Here is a 21,796-nt window from a genome sequence, read left to right on the forward strand (position 1 = left end):
TGAGCTGCACCACATTGAGACAATCAACTGATGCTCACGACAGTTGTCTTCTTAGTGTGAAATATATGGGGTCCAAGCAGTCACATGACCTCAGAACAGAACATTACCTGTGTGCAATCATCGGGCAGATCATGACAGGTTGAGCTGGTCCTGCACCAGTTGAATATAAAACTGTTATTTTAAATATAACCTGCTGTAAATTGACCTTTTGTGCATCTACTCTAATTTGTTTACAATCCCTTTTGGCTTGTTATCACTGAGATCCTTAAATTGTTGTATATCATTTTAGGAATCTATAGCTTGCTGGGGGACAAAATATTTTAAATTTGTTTATGCACAAAATAATTGGTGTGAACAAGATAAAAATCTTTTGGGGAGTGTTCAGAGACACCTTAAATAGACCAAACTATATTCACAAACTGAGGTTGAGGTTGGATGTTTATGTACATGTGAGTGGTAATGAGTGTCTACATTAAGGAAAAAGCTCTTACCAGAAATCATTTATTGGGTCAAATAGTAATTAGGAATAGCAGCATTTCATTGCAAAGGAAAAGATAAAAAAATAAAAAATATTTACATGATGTGAAAAGTAAAAATAAAACAGCAAAGACAAAGATATTCTTCAGGTTTAAGCAGTGATAGCATCGTGCTCTTTGAACACAATGGTTTTAGGGTTGATTCCCACACTCTTGGTGGTGTTGTGAGTTTTGTAGATGCCGATGAGCCGATCAGCGATCTCAAACATGTTGTTCCTCAGAGAGATGATGATGAACTGAGCGTTTTTTGTTTGCTCCTGCACAGAGAGGAGGGGAAAGACAGAAAAGATTACTCCTCTGAAGAGAGACCGTGATTCGAGATTTTTGCTACAGCTGAGCATTATTTTGTGAATAGCCGCTGCAGAAGTGCTGTCAAATTGTAACCTTAAGAATAAAGTGGAAACCTATAAAAATAATGGGCACAGTGGTGGCCAGCATATAAAGGCTTAGTACTGGTGTTTTGATCCCGCTCCCAAAAATAAATGATTTTTCTGAACTCCTCCATTATTCAGTGTTACACAACACAAACGCTGGGCCCTCATGAGTCAGCGATTAGTGCACCGATCAGCTCCACTTTTTTCAAATTAACTGGCTAATGTAATTTAGTTGAATCATTGTAGCACCCCCTGGATTCAGTGGCTCACTCAAGGATGCAGAATCAGGCAGATGACTTATATATTACATCACCTTGCTACTTTAAACTTGAGAGAGATCTTGAACTTATAACTAACACTTCAACATGCAGCTTGTCTTGTCACGTAAGGCACAGGACCATACTCACATAAATGTAACAGGCAACTATGGAGACGTTCTTGAAATCAAGAGCAGCATCTATCTCGTCCATGAAGTAGAGTGGTGTGGGTTTATAATGGTGCAGAGCAAAGACTAGAGCCAAGGAGCTGAGGGTCTTTTCTCCTCCTGAAAGGTTGAAGATCTTTTTCCAGCTCTTCTTTGGAGGACGGACACTAGAAAAAGTAAGAAACGGTATCAGTGTTTAAACAAAAAGACAGGATTTTTGCTGAGAAAAGAACAAAAGTCAACAGGAGTCAATAAAATGTGCCACAGGTCTTTGGTCTGTGTGTATGTCCATTTTTCCTTGTCTGTTACCTGAACATGATGCCCTCAGAGAAGGGGTCTAAACTGTCCACGAGCTCCAGCTCTGCATCACCCCCCAATGTAAGCATCTGGTAGTTCTCCTTCAGCTTGTTCGTGATCATGTTGAATCCAGTCATGAACTCGTTGAGGCGCTGTTTGCGCAGGTCCTCGTAGCCACGCTTGAATTTGTCCCTCTCTGCAGTGATCTCGTCCAGCTGAGCAACACGCTGCAGGTACAGCTCTTCCTGAAAACACACAAGTGACACATATTGAAATTGCGGCTCAGGTGTCCTTTTTGATAAAATCTAAACAAGGTTCTTTATTATTTTCACACCACTCCTGTCTTTAGTTTTTAGTTAAGAACATTAAATTCAAGGAATTACTTTCAATCACAATTAAACATTTGCCTCTTACTGTTTATTTTCTGTAAAATTAAGAAATACTTCAAAGTGAAATGACAAAATTTGCAAACCTCCGCCAAGGTTAGATTGGGGAATGCCCATTATGTGTTCATACCTTCTTCTTGTATTCAGCAATGGCCCCAAGGTTGGGCTTCATCTGAGCGCACTGGGTTTCTAACGTGATCATCTTGTTGATAAGGATGTTGGGATCAGAGATTTCTTCAAGTTCAGCGGGAGTGAGAACAGGAAGTTCCCCTGCTGGCTTGTCTTCAATGGTATGAAGGGACAACTTGCTGGCCTGAAGAAAATAAATAACAATAACTAATAGTCAAAGACAACAGTCAAAAATATAATTCATATACCCACAGGTTTGCTACAGATCATCATTGTGAACGGAAATGTGCAACTTATAACAATTCACAAAAAAAAAAGAAAACATTTTAAAAAAGAATAAATCTTATTAAACACCAGCCATCATTTTAGAAAAACAAAAATATATCTAAAATCTCGAACATTTTAACAATAAAGAAAGAAAATTAATTCAGAGATAATTAAGTCAAACCCAGGTAATACAATCAGGCAAAAGGTCAGGACACTACTTAACAGCCAATTCAAACAAATGGATGAATTAGTAAAAGTTAAACAAATAAAACTGTCAAATAAAAGCAGAGCTCCAAAACTAAAATGACTTATTAAAACAACATTTCTTTGTGAATTATTTAATTATTATCCTCACGTGGTTTTGGGTAGGGAAAGTACACGATGCGTGTTTGTTACCCCACTGGACCTCAGATCTCAACAATTACTTTGCTGACTATATTGTCATCGTTACCAACAGAACCTGTGGCCAGAGTTACAACAATAAAACCACACACACCTCTTTCTGCCAGTGTTTGATCTTGTTGTTGTGTTCGCTGATGGTGGTCTCTATCTGCTCGATGCGGAGCCGGACGCTGAGGGACTCCTGCTGGAGCGAGTGCTCCTGCTGCTGCAGGACCTTTATCTCCTTCAACACCCCCTGATACTGCTCCTGCACCTCAGGAAGTGCAGCCTACAGGATGAGAAAACACAGTTGTACTTTACGTATTTCAGTGTTTACTTAAAATTCATTTAGATGCAATGGCTCTGCACAGCTACAGCAAAAGAAAAAAAACGTTCTTTAACTTTGAAAAAGTACTGTTACTTAACCCAGAAAAGGTGCAGAATGATCAATTATCCCCACATACACAGAAATCTTATAGAAATCACTTGCAACATTTACTTAATATAAATAAATAAATATTTATTACAAGATGTGAAACAGTACAGCAACGCCTTTGAAACACTTAGGTAGAATGTGAATAGGATTTGTGGAATTATCGGTGTTTCTTTGGATTTAAACATGTTTAACAAAAAAAAAAAAAAAAAAAAAAACATTTAAAAAAAAACTTTCAACAGTTAATTGAATTTGCATTCCTGTGTGGGATTTGTTATCAGCAACAGTTCTCTTTAAATTCTAAAATTACAAGATGCATAGTCCTACACTGCAAGACAACCGGATGTACGAGAAAGAATTTTTTTTCGAGCAGGAAACTACTACTTCTGGATATATTGCTATAAAATATTTGGGAATAATTCTGTGAAAATCTAAAAAAAGAGCCTTAACATAAAGCAAATAAAGCATGCCAACCTCAGCCTCCTGGCAGTCTTTCATGATCTCACCGGCCTCATCTTCCAGTTTTTTCAGTTGTACTGTGAGCTCAGCCATTGACTTCCCATTCTCTTCAAGCTCATCCTGCACACGATTCACACTCTCCTCGCACTTCTTCAGGTTGCTGCAGAGGGGACACGGACAGCAAAAGACACAGACATCAGCCTCTGTCAGAGTTGTAGTGGTTAATGTGTGTGTGTGTGTCTGTGCATGAATAAAAAATTACTGAAAATGTTAGGTTCAGTCTTGCAATAAAAAAAAAATTATTGAGTGACTGCTGAAGTTTATGTTGGAGAAAGAGAACAGCTGACTCAGCAGGATGGATAAATGGCAAATGTCATTTTCATTTCAAACAGAGTCTTGTCCACACTAGTGCCTTCAAATTATTTTGTAAGAGTTTGCTATCGACACTGAAACACCACAACTATATGAAAAATGTTCAACATGTCTTCTTTCTTCCATCCACTGGCAAAAAAAACAAAAAAAACAAAAAACAAAACAAAAACAGCCATTATCTGGTAAGGAATGGTGTTGATAGGACATTGTTAGACACAGCACTCGTTCTCAGTGAACGAGTGTTCTCAGTGTGGTAAACCTACTTCGTCTCATCTTCTGTTCTTTATTAACACTTACAGTATGTTTCAATATAGCTAAATGCACATCCCAGGTGTTCTGATGTGTTTCTGTTTCTGTCGACTGCACGACAAATAGCTTTGTTTAACGAGTGGCAGAATGAGCAGCATCAGATCACTAACAGTAATCCCTGCATTGTAGCACTGAGACACTCAGTAACATTAGTATGGCATGCCTGTTTAGTCATCCAACATAAACAGAAGAACTTTGTAAATAAAATTTAAGACTTCTTAATATTTTCTAAGGCCTTTTTTTGACGAAACTGAATCCAATGCTTATTAACTTTTCAATACCTGCAGATACCCTGATAGTTAGAAACTTAGCTTGATTATTAGAGGAAAGTTGGTTATATTACTGTGGTTTATAGTGTGAACCCCAACATTATTGATGCAGTTTCTTCTTTAACTTGAGCCACACCTCTTTCACACATGGAATCTGTAACACTCGTGGTAGATTCATCTGTTTAAATAATGGCTTTCTGGCTTTCAGAAATGCTTCTCTGTTACGGAAGAGTTCCATGTTGACTCTATCCAAACAAGACAGGACAGGTGTGGATAGAGCTGCAATGTTTTAACGAGAATTACCGCCTCGTGGTTATAGGACTCTGCCAACCAGCCAAGTTGCAATTTACATCCATGTCTGTCCAGACTCATAAAATATGTAGTGAAGACTTTGAAAGACTTTTTAATAAAAGTTATTAAGTGCATTTTGGCATAATTAGGGAATGAATTCTTGAATTATGGCCAAAAAAGTGTTTTGTGAGGTCACAGTCACCTTGACCTTTGACAACCGAATTTTGATCAGCTCATCCTTGAGTCCAAGCGAATGTTTTTGCCAAATTTGAAGAAAATCCCTCAAGGCATTCCTGAGATATCACGTTCACAATAGTGGGAGGACTGACGGAAGGACAGATGACCCAAAAACGTAATGTCTCCGGCCATGGCTGTCACTGGCGCAGAGGCATAAGAAAGAAAGAGAGGAAGAAGTGCTTTCACACAGGCTGCCTCAGTGTCTCAGGTCATAAGCTCCACTGTGTTCTTAATCAGCTGGACTGCTCGTCGAGCAAACAAACCACGTCACATGCGGCCACCAGTGTCGTTTTGCTACAGCAGACTTCCAGCCTGTCCTGCCCACATACTCAATCTTAATGTTCCAGCTACAGACACCGATGACTAGATGCCTATTTTAGTTGCAGCTGCCACAACATCAATTAACTCAAAGAAACCAATGACAGCAATAGGAAGAAGAGAGAGTAAAGTATTAAAAAAAAAAAAAGTTGCTTCCTTGCTGTGTCTGACAAACGTGTTTCAAGTTAAACCAAAATTTGGTATGGGGTGTCGCCCCTAACCAAAGACAGGAGAGATGTCTTTGCAACTACAACATTGTATGGACAATCTGGGATGCTCTGAATTGGCTGCCTCAATGACACATCAGTGAAGGACTGAGTACCAGGTATTGATAATTACTCCTAATTATTACTAAAGTTCTGGAGAGAAAGGTTAAAACAGTTCAGTATTCCCTTTTAAACATATGTTAACTTGTTTTTAAAATAATGTGGTGACTTTAGGACAGTGTCACACTAGTTAACCTAGAAAGTACCAACAAATGCACTCAAATGAAGTTACTATGTATGGCTTAACATTTCTGACTTTATGATAAATTTCATCATTAACAGACAAAAGAGTTTACTTTATTTCCTCACCGGTCAGCTGTCTTTATGGCCACTTGGGCCTTGGTTATGGTGGAGGAACAGTCATCTAGCTCCTTGTTGACCTTGTCAAGCTTGTCCTGCTGTGCCTTTAGCTTGTGGCTATTGATGTCTACAATCAGGTTGTGGAGCCTTTTCACCTCATTTTCCACCTTCCCAGCTTTACTGGATGCTGCCTCATAGTCTGAGAGAGCAAGATTGTGTATGAAGGGAAAGAACAGGGAGAAAGGAATTAGATAAAATGACAATATTCCTGTTGGACACTCAGTGTCTAATGCTATATATTAAGGGGGATTAAACTGGGAATTTTTTTTTTTTTTTTTTTTAAATGAATCAAACGGTCAGGTAAACATGTAGACTCATTTAGATATTAAAACAAGAAACAATAGTTCAATGTAAAAATTTTGACACAAGTATAATTTTTTCCACAAATTACAACTCAGTCAACCACGAGATAAAACATTACCTTAATAACATACTTAACAATTAACAACAATATTGCTCTTTACAGTTTACGGAAGGATCTTACCTTTCTTGAAGGCCTCCAGGCTCTTTTCCATCTGCTTCTGTTTGGACTTGTCTGGGGCAGCTGCCAGCACGTTAGCCTCAAGTTCTTTGATTTGAAGTTTCAAGTGAGCCTCCTGGTCAGCTAGACTCTGAGGGAAGGAAAAAAAGGAAAACACTCAGTCACCCAAGTGTGCTAAGAACAAAGTCTTTATACAGTTACACGTTTAAATATTGGCTATGAATTGAAGAGGTTATTATTTAGATCACAAGTACAACCCAAATGAATGAGACAGAAAAACAATGCATGAAAAGGAAGAAGCGTATTTGATGTACAGTCATGCTGTTGGCATATTTTTCCAGGGTGTTCTTCATGTCCCGGAGCTGTGGCCGCAGGCGCTGGATGCTCTCCTCTAGCTGCAGCTTTCTCTCTTGGCAGCCCTGCAGCTTCGACACTTTCTCGTTCAGCTTGCTCTCCATACGGTCAAGCTGCAGAAAACACATGAAAATCATGTTTGGTACACTAATGGCCCGATGTGTTGATTATCTGATAGCAGGGTCTATATTGATCCGGCATCTCAAGATCACCTCTAGGAAAAAAGCTCAAAGTAAAATCTCAGTACTCCTATCTTACAGCAGGAATTATTTATGAAGCTTGCTTGTCTCACTTGGAGTAAGTAAAGGGTCTAATTTGAGAGTGAATAACAACACAGTTTTATGGTACTAAGACTTTTAATGATGTCCTATAGTTAATCTCTATATTTCTGGTTTACAATATGATAAACTTTACCTATGTGCAGCTATCTTAACATAATTTACATGATCTGTTTAAAATATTACATTTAATCTACTTTTCGAGTTCTCATGTTCACAAACAAACAATTTTATTAATCCCCAAGGGAAATTGCATTGTTGCAGCTTGTGGATCTTTAACAGTATGCCTATTTGTTTTGCTGTTAATGTATAAGAATTCCAATTGAATGTGAGCATGCCTTGGCAGAAATAAGAATTTAGGCAATGCTCCGGCACTGATGTCAATCTGTTTTCATGGTCCAGCTGCATCAGTGCACCATATATCCAAAATATTAAAGATCATGTATGCTATGTATTTGAATTTTTTTTTTCAGATTATGTTTAATGGTGAGGAAATTATTAAACATACAGTATATTAGGGATTTTAGGTGCAATAAATATCATCACAGCTCTTCTGTCCTATATAATCACCATTGTGGCTCCATAAGTAGCTTTCAATTAGGAGCAAATTACAAGAAAATGTTTTCTGCAGAGCGTCACAGTTGTGTTAATGTAGCCATTACCATGGACAAAATAAGTAACAAGAAGTTTGAATCTAATACATTTCTATGAAAAGGTTTTTTGATATTTTAAAATAAAGCACAAAACATTTTATTAAAACTTTTTCATATCTGGAAAAGGTTATGTTAAAAGTATCACCAAAGATGAATTGCTTTGGATATTAGGCCAGTTAGGACCAATTTTCTGCCTTAAGACATCTGATTAACACCAGCCCTTATTTATGTGTTTTGCACTCACCTCCTCCTGGGAGACCTCAGTGCCAATAGAAGAGCCCATTCTGCCCTTCAATACTCTTCCTCCTCCAGTCATGGTTCCTGTGAAATACACACCAGTCCATAGGGAGGTTTATTATTATTAAAAAAAAACAAAAAACAAAACTGACTCATGAGAACAGTGTAAAACTTTATTTTCCCTGAGACAGCCCTAAATATACAGGCTGGAGGTGAAACAAAAAACAAGACACGTACAAAAAAAAAAAAAAAAAAAAAAAAAACATGAGCTGGGTAAAGTTATGACACAAATAGTAGACTACCCACCAGCCATCTCAATTATCTGCCCCTTCAGGGTGACCACTCTCCAGCGCTTGTCTTTCTGGAAGGCCATTCTTGTTGCCTGCTCCATGTCCTGGGCCACCAGGGTGTCCCTTAGGGCAAAGTAGAAAGCTGGTCGCACACTCTCATCTTTCACTCGCACCATGTCAAAGAGACGAGGGCTGTCCTCTGGACTACGAATTGGAGCCATGTTCTTCTCCCACACCTTCATCTGAAAAAAAGAAGGGAGGAGGAAGAGGACGTCACGGAAACCATTTGTTTTATTGGAAGGAACATATAGAACCCAGCAAAGACTAAAAACTATTTTTGTAAATGGTTAAAGACCCTGAAGTAGTAAAGTGTAGCATGCATGACATGACTAAACGGCTAAATGAATCAAGCTTTTAAGAGACAAAATCATTGGTTTAGACCCTCTTGATTTAGTGTAATTTCCTTTACCTTGTCAAGGCCAATGAAGGTGGCGACCCCGATGTTCTGTTCTTTGAGGAATGTAACGCATTTCTGAGCTGTGTCAATGGTATCCACTACAATGTTGTCCAGAGCACCACAACTAGAGGAAATAGCCACGTCATACTTCTCATCTATGGCTCCAAGGTCTCCCTGCAAGCACAAAACTAAATGAATCATACAGCTACTATAAATGCTTTTTATTCCAGGCAATTCATGCTTAAAAGTCAGATAAAATAAATTTCTAAAGGTGGAGGTGATGTTAATCTTGCAGTGACGAGACTTAAATTGTTGTGCACACCATACCTAGATGACAATAAATGAAATCCTTGTTGAGTAACCCTGTATATATTACTATGACTTTTTACCAATCTTCCAAAGATGCCAGGGATTCTGCCAGTCTTCTTTTGCTGCATGAGGGCATCCAGGACCTTTCCTCGACTGCGGTTGGAAGACAGAGAGCTCTTGGCTTCATCCACCTTCTGCCTCATTTCCCTCACCACTTCTCTAGTCTCATTATCCATCTTCATCAGCTGCTCCAGCTCTCCCTCATCCTGAAGAGAGGAAGGTGGGAGAAATTCAGGGAAAGGCTCACACAAATAACGCCCCCCGCTGGGCAGATATACTGAACAGACGAAGTGAGTTCTGGTTTCAACACAAGATACTAATCTTTAAAGATGTGAAATGTCTTATATAAATGCTTCCCCAACAAAATGCCATCAAACAAGAATGTTGATGTTTGGTTTTGCCTTTTTGAGCTCCTGTTCCTTCTTGGGTATTTTGACATCCAAATCTTTGATGGCAGTGCGGCGCTCTCGCAGTGTGTCAGAGGTTGTCTGAAGTGTTTGCTTGGCTGTGTTGAGCTGTGTCAAAGCTGTGTTGTGGCGGCTAAGGTAGATGTCAAGCTCCGACTGAGAAAGGTCCATACGAGAACGAGTCTCGTTTACAGCCTTACTGAGCTCCATCAGCTCTTTCTCTTTGGTCTGGAGAATATAAGAGGAGAGGTAAGGGTGTAAAATGAAGAGATGAGATTTCATGGAAACAATGCAAAAAGTTTTGTATCTAAAGTTAAACAAAGTGTGCAACAAACTAACACCAAGGAGCATACACACCTCTTTGTCCTGTTGTAAGCCACTGGTCTCTTCTTTCAGACTCTCCATCACCTCCTTAAGTTTTACTTCTTCTTTCACCTTCTGCTTTTCCAGCTCTTCCTTGCGAGCTGTTGCCTCAGAGATGGCCTTTTCACTGCTGGCTGGTACACTGCGCACTTCCTCCAGCTGAAAAATGAGCCAGACAGGAGAATGTACAAAAACAGATGAGATGTGTCCGACCGGACACTAAGCAACAGTGGCTACACCTGTCTACATCAAAATTGAGGACAGAATTCATTAATACACACTCCTACCTACCACAGACCAATAGTAATTTACCTCTTAAATTAGATGATGAAATGAAAGATATCAGTGAAGACTTGTGGAGACCAGAGGTGTAAAGTAAGTGGACTGAATATGTTTTTTTGCCAGTGCCAGTTACAAGCAACTGTGCTACACATTCAGAAGCAGGCCAAAACACACAACTGTAATCAACTATAAACACACATTCAGGACTGAGCAAACCCTGGTTAAGACTGGCTGAACAGTCTGCCGCTTGGCAGGGCTGAAACAAGGCAAGGAGTGGTGTGTGTGTATATAGTCTATGTTTTGTAGGGTTAACTGCGGGTGAAATGTGAATGTGGCTGCTGGGAGTGTTACACAAGCCAGGCCATAGTTGACTACCACACAGCAGAACACTGCTCCCCAGAGGTCTGTCTGCCTCTGCCCAGCTCCCCCTCTGACCAAGACGTTTCCAGAGCACAGCCATTGTAGGTGGAGCAGATGAGGTTTTAGAGCAGAGAAGGAGATGAGAAGATATACTTACAGTTATAAGGGAACTCTTAACGCTAGGTTTGTGTGAAAACGCTTTTCAGTAAGTGCACAAGTTAGAGAAACATTAGTCTAAGAGACCGGAACATGATTAATAGCGAAACAGAGCACACACTAACAATCAGCTTGAGTGTTACTTCACAGCCCCCTAGTGGCTAGTTTAGGGCAGACAGGCCTTCCTGCCACAAAATTTGATTTACAGTTTTATACAGGTTTTATTATTTCTTCAAATAATGTGAATTAATTCGGAGGAAATACAGGGCTTTCTCTTTGCAAAAGTTAAGGGAAAAAAAGAAAAGAAAGCACAGTCCCTTCACACTTCTACAAAAGGACACAGCATGGTTTTTCAGGCACACTGGGAAACATGTCCTTCATCTCGGTAGCAATGTACACGTTTTTTGTATGAAAGCCAAATTCACTGAATTAGTCTTGCTTTGTGTAGCCTTAGCTACCACACAGAACGATGTCAGTTACATTTCTTTGGAAACAATAACTCTACCAGAGGCCAGGCCTTTTGTTTAAAAGACTATATTACCTGTAATATTTTTTTTTAAACAAATTCATTTTATCTTTAAACCTTAAGGCTCAATTTTTAAAAAACAAACAAACAAACAACCAACCAACCAACCAACCAACCAACCCCCCCACCCCACACACGCAACATATTTAAGTTCTATATCTCTAAAAAATATTTGACTTTGGAATCCATGTTTATAATACTGACATTTAAGGTAAACGACATCAAATCTGGGGGGGGGGGGGGTATTTTTATTATATTATATTATATTATATATATATATACATATACACACACACACACACATATATATATATATATATATATATACACACACACACACACACACACACACACACACATATATACACACACACACACACACACACACACACACACACACACACACACACACACACACATAAAATAAACCAATCAAAAAAAAAAAAAAAAAAAAAAAAAACACACACACAACCAGTACACTGTTTGCAACTGTAAAACTGAACTTGTGAAACGGAGGGGGTGGGTGCCCACAACCAAGAAGTGACTGGTAAATTTGATTGCCTCAGAAACAAAAGGCACAGATACAATTTAAAATGTTGTTGTTGATTATCACTATGCAGGTTTCTGTAAAGCCTTGACCAATGTCTTTTTCTCCAGGCCTCGAAACAACAGCCCTTGTGTTTTCTATAAGCAATGGAAATTATATTTTTAGTGCCCATGTTTCTTTCTTGGACACGGGACAAAATAAACACAGTAACACTGGAGTGTCATCCCACTGGCGCTAGCATTTCTTCACTTAGTGCAACCTCGTATTTTTAGTGGATATGAATTGTTAATTATGAAAAAGGGCTTCAGATATGCTCTCCTGACATGTGTGTGTGTGTGTGTGCCTCTGAATACTGTGAGAATGCCCACTATGATACTGTCAAGGTGAAATAATTGAAAAAACTACAACAGAGTGGCAATCATTAATGCCAAGTTAAATTAAATCGTTGAACTGTGCGTAATAGTGGACCACAATTTAAAGGCCAACACACCTTTTCTTTGTCCTTTTCCAGCTGCTTCTGCAGTTTCTTGTTCTTGCTCTTGGAGTGTTTAATCTTCTCACGCACTTCAACGTCCTGCAGGTCCAGCTGGGTGAACTTCTCCTTCTGGGTCTCAATGTACTTGTTGAGCTTATTTTGTTTCCTGGTGAAGGAACAGCATTCTTTATGAGTACATTCAAGTCAGTCAGAAAAATCAACTGAAATATCAGATAAACTGTGAGAATTTGAAAACAATACAAAATAAAAACATACATATCAAAGAATAATAGGCTCCAGTAATATAACACAGCAAGCTCTTCATAATAAAGCTCAGCCAGTTTTCAGTTCCTACACATTTTTCATTTCAAAGATGTGTTTTCACCTTTAAAAATAATCTATGATCATTGAAGCTAAAAACCTATGAAATTATAGCGTCTAGATAGACATCAAGTTTACATCTTTTTTTCTTTTTGCAATCGAACAGCAATATTCTATAGTTTATTTACATACATTTGTGGAACAATCAAAAATTTAAGACAAAAAAATGACTACTGTTACTTTTACACGTTTCCCAACCTGAACTTGAAGTTCCCCTCTGAACAAAAATGTTAAGGACAAAAGAGGCCCCGACAATAACCACAATATTATTGAATTAGACGAAAAGTTAATTCCCTTCTAAGCATGTTATATTGGTAAACAGAAGGAAAGAAGAACAAAGAATTCCTTACTTCTCCACATTTTTGAGCTCTTGGTTCATTTTCTCCATCTCCTGTGATAACTTTGCATTTTTCTCAGTGAGTTCCTTTGTGTCTTCCAAGATCTTCTGCTTTTCCTGCTCTTTATCCACCACACGCTTCTGCAGATCATGACTAATGGCAACAAGGTATCAGGTAAAAAAAGTGAGAGATAAAACTAAAAAGAGATAAAAAGAAAGGGCTATGGGTTCTGACACCAGAGAAGGTTCATGCTACCCTTGTGAGGGTTAAAAAAAATAAAATAATAATAATAATAATAATAATAATAATAATAATATATAAATATAAATTTTGCATTAATTATAATTATACTGTTTAATTTGTCATGTACAGAACAGAGAGATCGTGCTGGTTCACTCACACATAATATTGGCAAAGCTGACTCTTGTGTTTGAAGATGTCATTCTCCAGGGTGAGGAACTCCACAGCTTTGTTCCTTTCTCCCTCCAATGCATTCTTTTCCTTTTCCACTAGCTTTACTCTGTTTAGCTAGAACAATATACATATTGCAATACTTATTAACAGGTGACAAAACTTTAATAAAACTTCTAGCATTAAGTTATATGCATTAGTGCCTTTGTTAAAAAAACAAAAAACAAACAAAACAAAAAACAAAACGGTATATTCTTTTTACAGAATCGCCATCATTCTGATGTCACATAAATATTCTGATAAAAGCTATAATAGCATTCATTTGTTTCTAATTACTCCTGTATCCTGTTACTTACAGTAACAGTAGTACAATAAAATAAATATTTCATTAAAAAAAAAAAAAAAAAAATTGTCTACATACTAAAATAGCACAATCTTCAGAATAAAATGAAAATCCATGAACCATGAATCATGTCTGAGATAGTTGTCCCAGCCAGGTACCAACTTATCTTACATACTGCACCGTTACACAATTATAAAAATGTATTATTTTCATCTCAGATTATGTGCATCAAAAATATCCAAACACCTGCTCACACAAACTCTAAACTCTGCTGAATAATGCACAGCAATTGAAGTCAGGACTCAGGAAAGAAAGTTGTTTGGCTTATGACTGTGTGAGCAGATACTGTATGAGTGTATGTCACCTTCTCTCCCCTATGCTCATTGAGTAGCTCAATACGGCGGGCCAGGGTTTGGATGGGCTCCTTGAGGCGGCAGGAGCCAATAATGTCCTCCAGGTACTCCAGCATGCCCTCATCATGCTCTGTCTGACCTTTAGGCTTCATCATGGCAATCTGCTCAACCTCACCCTATATACAGTCCAGAAAACCACAAGAACAGACATGCATGCAATCATTCTCAGAAAACATAGAGCTAAAAGTTATAATAAAACAATGTCTCTCTTTTGTTATTATAAATTATAAATGTACACAACATTCATTATTAAGATGTTGCCAATTGAAGTCATAGCTCTAAACTTGCAATTATTCTGGTCTGCCACGCACGCACGCACACACTTTTGCAGATACAGTCATGCACAGTGTACCAAAAATTAATTTGTAGAGGTTCCCTTAGAGAACACAATAAATTTCCCCACTCAGAGAAACTAAAATTAACAGAAAGGTTAATTAAAATTAAAATACTGAACAATTACTCTTTCAAAAAATTGATATTTTAACTACTGAATGAGTAAACAGTGTAATCAAATGTTAAACTTGCTGAACACTTAGAAATATTAATGCTGTAATAACACATTATCACCTCACCACCCTGCCCCACCAACAATCACTACCCATTACCTAACTTGTTTTAAAATTATATATGCTAAAGTTTAATTATATTTGTCTAAACATGTGTTCATTTTTATTTATTTATTTATTTTTCGAGTTAGGCTGGCTTAGAATAACGATATTTCTACATATTTAGTTTCGAGTTAAAAACAAATTAAATCCAGATATGGTTAAAAACTAACTAAATCTCAAACTATTTATCATTTATGTGTATGGGAAAAAAACAGCTCAAATATTACTTTTATGTTTGAAAGAAAAGGAGAAGCCAGTGGTGGTGGTGGTGGTGGTGCTGGTGGGGGGGTGGGGTGGGGTGAAATCCCACGTCATCCACTGCTCTGACCAGTGCATGCACACACACACACACGCACAGAAAAAAAAAAGAAAAGAGAAGGGGGGAGAAAAAAAAAAAAAAAAAAAAAAACAAGACAGCTTGAGGCCTGGAAAAGTGACCTTGAAGAACAAGCTAAAGCCTCTTCCATAGTCATGCAGCCATGTCATAGACAGAGCTGAAAATCTAACATCGTAGGAAAATAAGCAATGACATGCACACATGCATACAAAAAAAGTCAAGCAGAACGCATGTAATCAACCAACTAACCACAAAACCACAGCAGAGGGTAGGAACTAAGTGTTCACCTGAAACTACCACGAACTGTAAAAATACTAAACTAAAATTTAGAAATTACAAGATTTAATCAGCCATTTTGTTCTGCTCTGACACAACTCATCCCCCTATAAGCCTTGAGTCAATTAGTGATAATGGATAGATCACACATGTAATAAAGTCAGAAAGAGTAGGAATGTAACAAGTTAACTGGTTCAAACTCGGTGCAACACAATGCTGAATAAAAAAATATACTAAAAAAAAAAAATCTAACAAGAAAAATAATTTTAAAATATACAGAAATGATTTACATTCACAGTGGAAGCAAAAAACAAAACAAAATATGGAACCAATGAACCAATATTAAAGCCATGGTAATGGAGGGTGTTTGATCCAGCCACACTGAAGCAGCACTGCTAATATTGGGGTTGGGGTCTATTCTCACACGCCAATATTTACGTGCTGCTAAAGCGTGGCAGGTATATGGGAAAGGGTTGGGAAGGGAGTTCCAACCTGTCCTCACTGGTGGGTGAACCCCATCAAAGATTGCCCCACTACAAAATCTGAATTAGTTATCCAACTATAGCCACTCATGTCCAGGTCCATGTCAGGGGAAAAAATTGCATTTTTGCCTTAAAATTCTAAAGCAGCAAATTATGGTTCGCACCTTTTCCACATTGTTTCAAACCATGATGCGCTGCTATAGCAGTCTAAGGGCTGGCAGAGGGCGCATCCTCTCCCTTCCAATTCCAGTGCAACAGGTTATTCCCATAGAGAGGCATGGCTTTAAGGTAGCCATGAAACATTTGACTCAAAGGGGACTGGGAAATGGGCAGAGGGCGAAGAGCAGGAAATCTCTGACAGAATGGGATGGTCACAGCAGGGATAAAAAAAGCAGAGTTAGAAGTAGAAAAGGAAATTGCATAAAAAAATACAATTACCTGTAAGATCAGAAATCTGTTGTGGTCTAGGTCAATACCATGGCTTCGGAGTAAAGCCCCCACTTCTTTGAATGTGGCTTTCTTGCCATTTATATGGTAGGCTGAGGAATTGTCTTTGTTGGCAGTCCTGGAAACATAGAACTTGCTGTTGGGGATAACTTCGCAGTCATCTCCTTCCTGGCTCAGAGGGGGGAGGGGTGGAAGACACAGAGCAGCTTAGAGCAGAATAGTTCAGGAGAAACTCAAATAGCTCTACACATCAAATGATAATACTCATAAAACTGACAAATCCACTGTGGGTGGTTAGAGAAAAACACCTCACATTAAAAACAGTTAAGAAAAAGGCTTATTTAAAAAGCACACAACAGATCTAGACCAGTTACACTAACATGCAAATAAACCATATCAATATTGTAGTGCTTTCTATCACGTTACATTTATAAAATTTAAACAACACGTTAGATAAGATGATTGGATTATAAACACAATGCAAAAAGTAGGGTCATTTGCCTAAAAATGTACTGATTTTAGAAACAAGTCTAATAATTCAAGTTGTCTACACCACTTCTTAATAAATGTTTTTAGGTTTCAGAAATGGCAGATTGTAAAGCCAGTAGAGTAAACAGAATTATGCCAAAGGTATAACAACTTGATTTTGATTTTCTGTGAACTGATGAACCAAACAGAAGGGCTTAGATATATTTAACAGTGGTCAAGGGAAAACTTACTCACACCCTCTGTGGCAGATCAAATACAGAAACACATTTAAGCCTAATTCTTTAAACCGGTCAGTTTTCAAAATATTTTGTGACCTAAAGCAACAGACTAAATTTGTCTCTTATACCAACACTCATTTTATTGGCTTTTCACAGTACAATCAAATAGGTAGAGCCTCGTCACTAAATGGCACATTTAAAAATTATTCAAAAATAGAGGAATCAATTCTACAACATTATGAATTGACTATGTCATGTGTGGTTGTTAGTTGTAACTTTCATGACTGATTTGAATGTGTTTAGTCACTGATATGATAACTGAGTATCACTATTATCTCATGAGCATTGAGGAAATTTTTTAAATTTAAATTCAAGAAAAATATATACCCACTAGAAAATATTTCAAATCGCCCCTTTCAATTAGGACTGTGTATTGATTAATTTAGGATAGCCCAGAGAGAGTGTTGTGTGTAACTGTGAGACAGGGATAGAGATAGAGATATACATATATACCTTATCAATAATCTTTTGAAAATGCACCTCCACAGTACAGCTTTGCACGTCTTTGTGTTTATCAGAGCTGTGGATCAGCACTGAGAGCTTTTTTGATCTGATCTTTTGAGCTCTGTATCCAAACACAAAGAGCATTGAATCTATCACATTGGACTTCCCACTCCCATTTGGACCAATGATGCAGGAAAAGCGCTGAGAAAAGGGTAAGAGAGAAGATTAAAAAATATATAAATCAATTATATAAAAATATACTGCATTCACACTCAATTACTGCATATACCATAACATCAGAAGCTATATATTAACATTTCAGCATAGTAAGATTGTGATAGTGAATGTATTCTGAGTGGGTGTAGTTAAGATTTATTTTAATATACCTATAATTGCAGAGCAATGAGGGGAGCAGAAAAGGGTGAAAAGACAAAGTTTTGAAGAAAGTCACAATTTAAGTGAAATGTCAGCACACCATTAGATCACTACCCCTTGTAAGATACATTCACTAAATCAAAATGGAGGGGTGTGACTTTTTCCACTTTTAATTTGTTTAACCTAGTAATTGATAAAATGTACTATAATTAATTATTTGGGAGTTTTTTGTGTCTACCACTACTCAAGGCAACGTGTTTACAGTTGCATCAAATGAAATTAGAGACAAATAAAACTGAGAAACAGTACAACTGATGGTGAATCTGAGAGCCCACCACAACACATTAACAAAGTATTTCCCACGCAGGGTTTACATTTATAACCAATTTTGGTCGTACCTTGTGAAAAGGCCCCAGAATCTGCTCGCCTGCGTAAGATTTAAAGTTGCGATTAACTAAATGGGTTATCATCAGCCGAGGAGCGCCCGGTTCATTGGTCATTGCTGGGGGCGGGGGTGGAGGGATGCTACCGAGAATCTCCTCCAAACTTCGATTATCAACCGCCTCGACAGCTTCCCCGTGAGACGGATCTGTGGCATAAAAAAGTACAACTTTTATTCCTCTCTCGAGTCGTTTCAGGTGGAGGACATTGGTGAATGGGGGAGGGGTAGAGGAGCAAAAAAAAAACAAACAAACAAAACACAGGCAGCAAGTTGAAAGAGCAGTCAAACAACGACTCCCGAGAAAGTTGACAGGCGTTATTTTTTCTTTGTTCTGAAAACAAGAGGCAACCCAAAAACAGAAAGAGACCATGGCCGCATATGACGGAACCCACATTATTATACAAACGCTATCCACGAGAAGCGTTGATACGTGAGAGTGGATGTGCCACATTCATTTCGTCGATAGTAAATAACTAAAGTGTGAATTTCGGTCATCAACGTCACATTTTCACTCATGCTGAACTGTACTTCACACACACACATGGAAAATCTTGTTTTGAGATAATAATGTATAACGTAAAACCGATTATGTTGCCATCACACCAAGCCACTACGACCTGTCCAAAATCTATTGTGCTCACATAAGCATAAACAAGCTAAGGGGTCGATGTTTGTAAATTAAATTCTTGCAGCCAGACACCCAGTGAAGCATTTCAACACATTCTAAAGAATACAAACATCACTTAATGCGAATCTGCATCTTATGCTTCGCATTCAAATTATTTAATATCACGTTATAAGAATTAAGTCAAACACCCTTTTGATCTACTACATAAACCATTTCATTATCCGAAATAAATTACCTCGTTGGCTGAGAAGATCCGGGGAAGAAGTGCACTCGACGATATCAAAATCATCTCAAAAATCACCAGACAGTTATTGATGACTGGCACTTTAGAAAAAAATATATCAGCCATTCTAACTACGTGTTGAGATTTAAGAAAGAAAAAAAAAAAACCCTCACAGCTGTGCCAATTGGCCACTACCAATACTGCAATACACGCAACGCCATTGAGTGAACACAACTTATTTAGATTCACAGACACCAAAACACCCTTTGTTACTTGCCAGTTGTCGGCGGTGCCTCCTCTTGGCCATTAGAGTTGGTTTCTTGAGGGGGTACATCCAGCTCGTCTTCGGAGTCATCCCGAGGCTGCGACCCTTTCCCTCTTGGCTTGGCGGAGGCAGTTGAGCTCTTTGCAGTTTTAGATGGCATGATTAGAAATCTGAAGGGGTCATTGGTAAAAAGGAATATCCATGAGTGGTTTCTGTGCCTGTCAATTTCCCAACTCCACGTTAGTCGGTCACACGCAGCTACCCTGTTGTCAGGCTTTAATCATTACCACAGTCAGATCTCACTGCCGCCCATCTACCGGTTAGTCAGTATATTTTTCATAAAGTAACGTAGTTGTTACAACAGATAAAGTAGTAACATGGATTGCAGTGATTTAAGTTTTTGACCTGAACAAAATGAGTTATTAATAAGGCTCTCGGCCTGATAACGATGGCTGCCAATCTGCGAGGTGATTGTAGAGAATTAGATGCTATTCTAATACTAAACCCAAGAAACATTGAAATGGATGGCCTCCTCCAGTGACAGTGTCTGTTTAGTATCCTACTGCATCTGAAGCAGGCATTTTATTTGCGCCTCACAAAGTTGGACGGTTAATAACCCTTGAAATGCTCGGAAATCATGAAAATAAGATTAACGCAACATCAACTGGAAAACAAACTCGGTCAATATGCAAATACCTAAACTCTCTCCCCACAGCTCTTAGCCTAGCCTAACCTTATGTTAGATGGCCATTATGGAATATACGCAGCTAAAGAGGCTCTCTGATCGGTGGTAAAGACAACATCCTAAATAGATCGAGGTCTCAAACTGACACTAATATTAACTTACATCCCCTCAATTTATGTGGGGGCGGAGGTGTAGACGGGGCAACCTAACTCGCTAGCTAATTGGAAAGCACATTCAAAGAACGAATAAGACCTAACTTTAACGTTGGACTAATAATGCCGTTATAACTACCAGTATGTTCGCCAAATAAGTAAATTGGTAACACTATTTGGCCACCGGATTAAGAAAAATTAACACGTAGCGTTAACTTTGCCACGTTACTGAGCTATTTTCACTTTGCTAATGTTAACATAAAGTTAGCTGCTCTAGCTATCTATCTGATGTTAAATAACGCAGCGAGGCTAAAGCTAACATAATGGCTAACTTTGACTAGGAAACTTATCTGCGTTGTGGATCTGTAACGTCTACGCAACACTGTAACGTTACCTGTACTCAAAGTTAGGCTTGCCTGAATTGAAAGGGGCGCTTAACTCAGTTCTTGCTCATCTAATGCCGGCTAAAGCTGAAGTAGTTGACGTTAACCAGACGACGGTATTGCAGCTCAAAGTTTAGTAACCATCAGAAACATTAACATTAGTTTATAAAATCAAAAAAGTTACACGTTACTGTTTGGAGTGTCTCTGTCTACGAAAAGGCTAATGTTGCGTTAAATGTAGTGTAAGCCAAAAAAGTGTTAATTCTTATTACATTTTGGAGTATTGTTAACGTCTGCCAGTACCTTTCCATCGTATCTTATGTTAAAACTTAAGTTAACGTGTTGTTAATGTTAAGGCTGGTTTTGAACGAACGTCCTGCATTTCAGCAAATAGACGAGCCCAGTCATTAATCTCAGCAAAAACGTATCTATGTACCTTCCACAATATGCGCACGGTCTATCAGTAGTCTTCCTTTCTGAGCCAAATCGCGAATTCGAAAAAGTGTTCGTAAATCCAGAGTTTGGCAAATATAATCCACAAAATTTAGCCCCGTGTCATTCCGAGTCGCTCCCCCACTTGAAAACTCTAACTTGTAAATGGCGCCTAAACTGTGCTGTCGAACCAAATTCGTTACAAACTGACGCAAGGCACCATGGAACGTTCAAAGGGCAAGGGAAAAAAACTACGAAATTCAAAAAAGGGGACGAAGCCAACTCCGCCTCGCTCCAAACAGACGACAACCACATGACAAAAATAACCTAACGAAAAAACGCAGAAAGTAGAATTCCTTTCCTTTACTATGTTATATATTATGTAAGATTATTGTCAGATTCAAAGCCTAATGTTGTTTCTACGTGTTCAAACGGTTGCCTGGTTACAGTAGAACGAAGTCCCGCCCCGATGAATAGTTTACATTTCAGGAAATATTGTTCGATGGATCAACGAATAATGTCAGTGTATTTTGAGTTTAATGAGGCCTTGTAAATATATTGATTTAACATATATCATTTATACTTGTAAATAACTCGAAATATCGGTTGTTAATGAAGCGA

At 38.2% G+C, this 21,796-nt stretch overlaps 1 protein-coding gene across 2 annotated transcripts; it reads right to left on the reverse strand.

The window, feature by feature from the left end:
* Positions 1-487: 487 nt before the first annotated feature.
* On the reverse strand, positions 488-21,494 carry smc4 (structural maintenance of chromosomes 4). Of its 2 annotated transcripts, XM_040130042.1 has the most exons (24): positions 21,180-21,494; positions 19,536-19,693; positions 18,364-18,554; positions 17,600-17,791; positions 16,371-16,547; positions 14,181-14,345; positions 13,463-13,590; positions 13,075-13,215; positions 12,359-12,509; positions 9,992-10,156; positions 9,629-9,862; positions 9,248-9,433; positions 8,871-9,032; positions 8,418-8,643; positions 8,119-8,195; positions 6,904-7,056; positions 6,593-6,719; positions 6,058-6,247; positions 3,702-3,846; positions 2,910-3,083; positions 2,148-2,330; positions 1,644-1,876; positions 1,318-1,501; positions 488-793 (listed from the first exon to the last, which is right to left on the reverse strand). In XM_040130042.1, exons 2-24 carry the CDS (start codon positions 19,681-19,683, stop codon positions 629-631), a joined length of 3,897 nt encoding a protein of 1,298 aa, XP_039985976.1. In that variant the 5' UTR covers positions 19,684-19,693; positions 21,180-21,494; the 3' UTR covers positions 488-628. The 2 variants fall into 2 exon arrangements, with proteins under 2 accessions (XP_039985976.1, XP_039985977.1); XM_040130043.1 differs by lacking the exons at positions 19,536-19,693; positions 21,180-21,494 and adding an exon at positions 19,271-19,447.
* Positions 21,495-21,796: the final 302 nt, after the last annotated feature.

This window comes from Xiphias gladius, chromosome 7 (genome assembly GCF_016859285.1).
Source record: "Xiphias gladius isolate SHS-SW01 ecotype Sanya breed wild chromosome 7, ASM1685928v1, whole genome shotgun sequence".
In the NCBI taxonomy this organism is placed as follows: domain Eukaryota; kingdom Metazoa; phylum Chordata; class Actinopteri; order Istiophoriformes; family Xiphiidae; genus Xiphias; species Xiphias gladius.